The 1,214-nt window shown below is 72.2% G+C and overlaps 1 protein-coding gene across 1 annotated transcript in view; it reads right to left on the reverse strand.

Moving 5' to 3' along the window:
• Window positions 1–681, reverse strand: part of CLIC4 (CLIC family member 4) — a 99,661-nt gene extending 98,980 nt beyond the window's left edge. The window contains exon 1 of the mRNA XM_017886514.1: window positions 323–681. Within this exon, the coding sequence (XP_017742003.1) occupies window positions 323–394 (72 nt within the window). The 5' untranslated portion in view covers window positions 395–681. The remainder of the gene's footprint in view (window positions 1–322) is intronic.
• Between the last annotated feature and the right edge of the window lie 533 nt (window positions 682–1,214).

The following is a 1,214-nucleotide window of genomic DNA, read 5'->3' on the forward strand; positions in this document are numbered from 1 at the left end:
CGCCCGGCGCTGGGGCCCCGGAGCAGGCAAGTCCCGCCTGCGGGCTCTTCCCGACCCACCCGGGCGCGGGACGCTGGTCCGGCGTCCGCCAGAGCCCGCGCGGTTGGAGACGGTGGCCGCTGCCCGGGCCCCCACCCTGGACCCCTCGACGGGCCCTCGGAGGCGGGAAGGCGCCGGCGGCCCCCAGACAATGGGCCGGGGACGCGGGAGCCCGCAGAGGGACGGGTGCTGGCGCCGAGCGGGGGCGCCTCGGGACGCCTCTCCCCGCAGCCGGGAGGGCGGCGGGGGCTCGGCCGGGCGGGACAGCGAGGCGAGCGCTCACCTTGACGAAGAGCTCGATGAGGGGCTCTTTGTCCTCCTCCTTCAGCCCATTCAGCGGCATAGACAACGCCATGGCCGGCTCGGCTGCGCTCCGCCAACAGCGACGGCTGCTGCTGCTGCTTCTGCTCCGGGACTGCTCCGGCTGCCGGTTCCCGCCGCGCTGCTCGCTGGACTGTCCGGCTTCGAGCTGGCCACAGTTTCAGCTCCTCAGCACCGCCCCCACGCCCCGCGCGCGACTCTGAGGCAGCCGCAGCCCGAGCTGCTTCAAACGGCGGGGCGGGGCGCCGGGGGCGGGGCCTCGGGCTGTAGGCGGGGCCAAGGCGCGGCGCCTCGGGACTCTCAGGGGAAAATAAGGCGACAGGAGCACGGGGGCGTGGCCTCGGACGGGGAAGGCGGTGGGACAGCTCCGGAGCCCACGAAAGGACCACTGCGACGCCTCGAAGCTGGTAGGAGGCGTGGCCTGTGCGGAGGGCGGGGCTTTGGTGGGCGGTACAAAGCGCAGGCTCCGGCGTGGGGGACCCGGGTACGCCTCTCGAGGGGGCCGGCGGGCGGGGAGGGGGGGGGTCGCAGGGGGGAGGAATTCCCCAGGGGCCCGAGCCTGACACTGCCTCCCGCCGCAGCGCCTGCGCGTCCTCCGCAGCTGCTACTGGTGCTGTGCCAGGTGACCTCATCCCTCGGCCGGCCTGGGGAAGCGAGGAGGCGCCTCCCACCCACTCCCCCGCTGCAGCACCCCAGGACTCATCGCCCTTTCCCGCAGCGGCCACCTCCCCAACTCCCTCTATTACGCCGAGTTGCATTTTCCAAGACAACTTACCGGAAAGTTTTCATCGCCTGGGGAACACCTTTTTCTTCCGCCTCTGACTTCGTTTTTCCCTTTGACGCTCCTGATCGTT

Source organism: Rhinopithecus bieti, unplaced genomic scaffold (genome assembly GCF_001698545.2).
Source record: "Rhinopithecus bieti isolate Rb0 unplaced genomic scaffold, ASM169854v2 scaffold_14826, whole genome shotgun sequence".
Classification (NCBI taxonomy): Eukaryota; Metazoa; Chordata; class Mammalia; order Primates; family Cercopithecidae; genus Rhinopithecus; species Rhinopithecus bieti.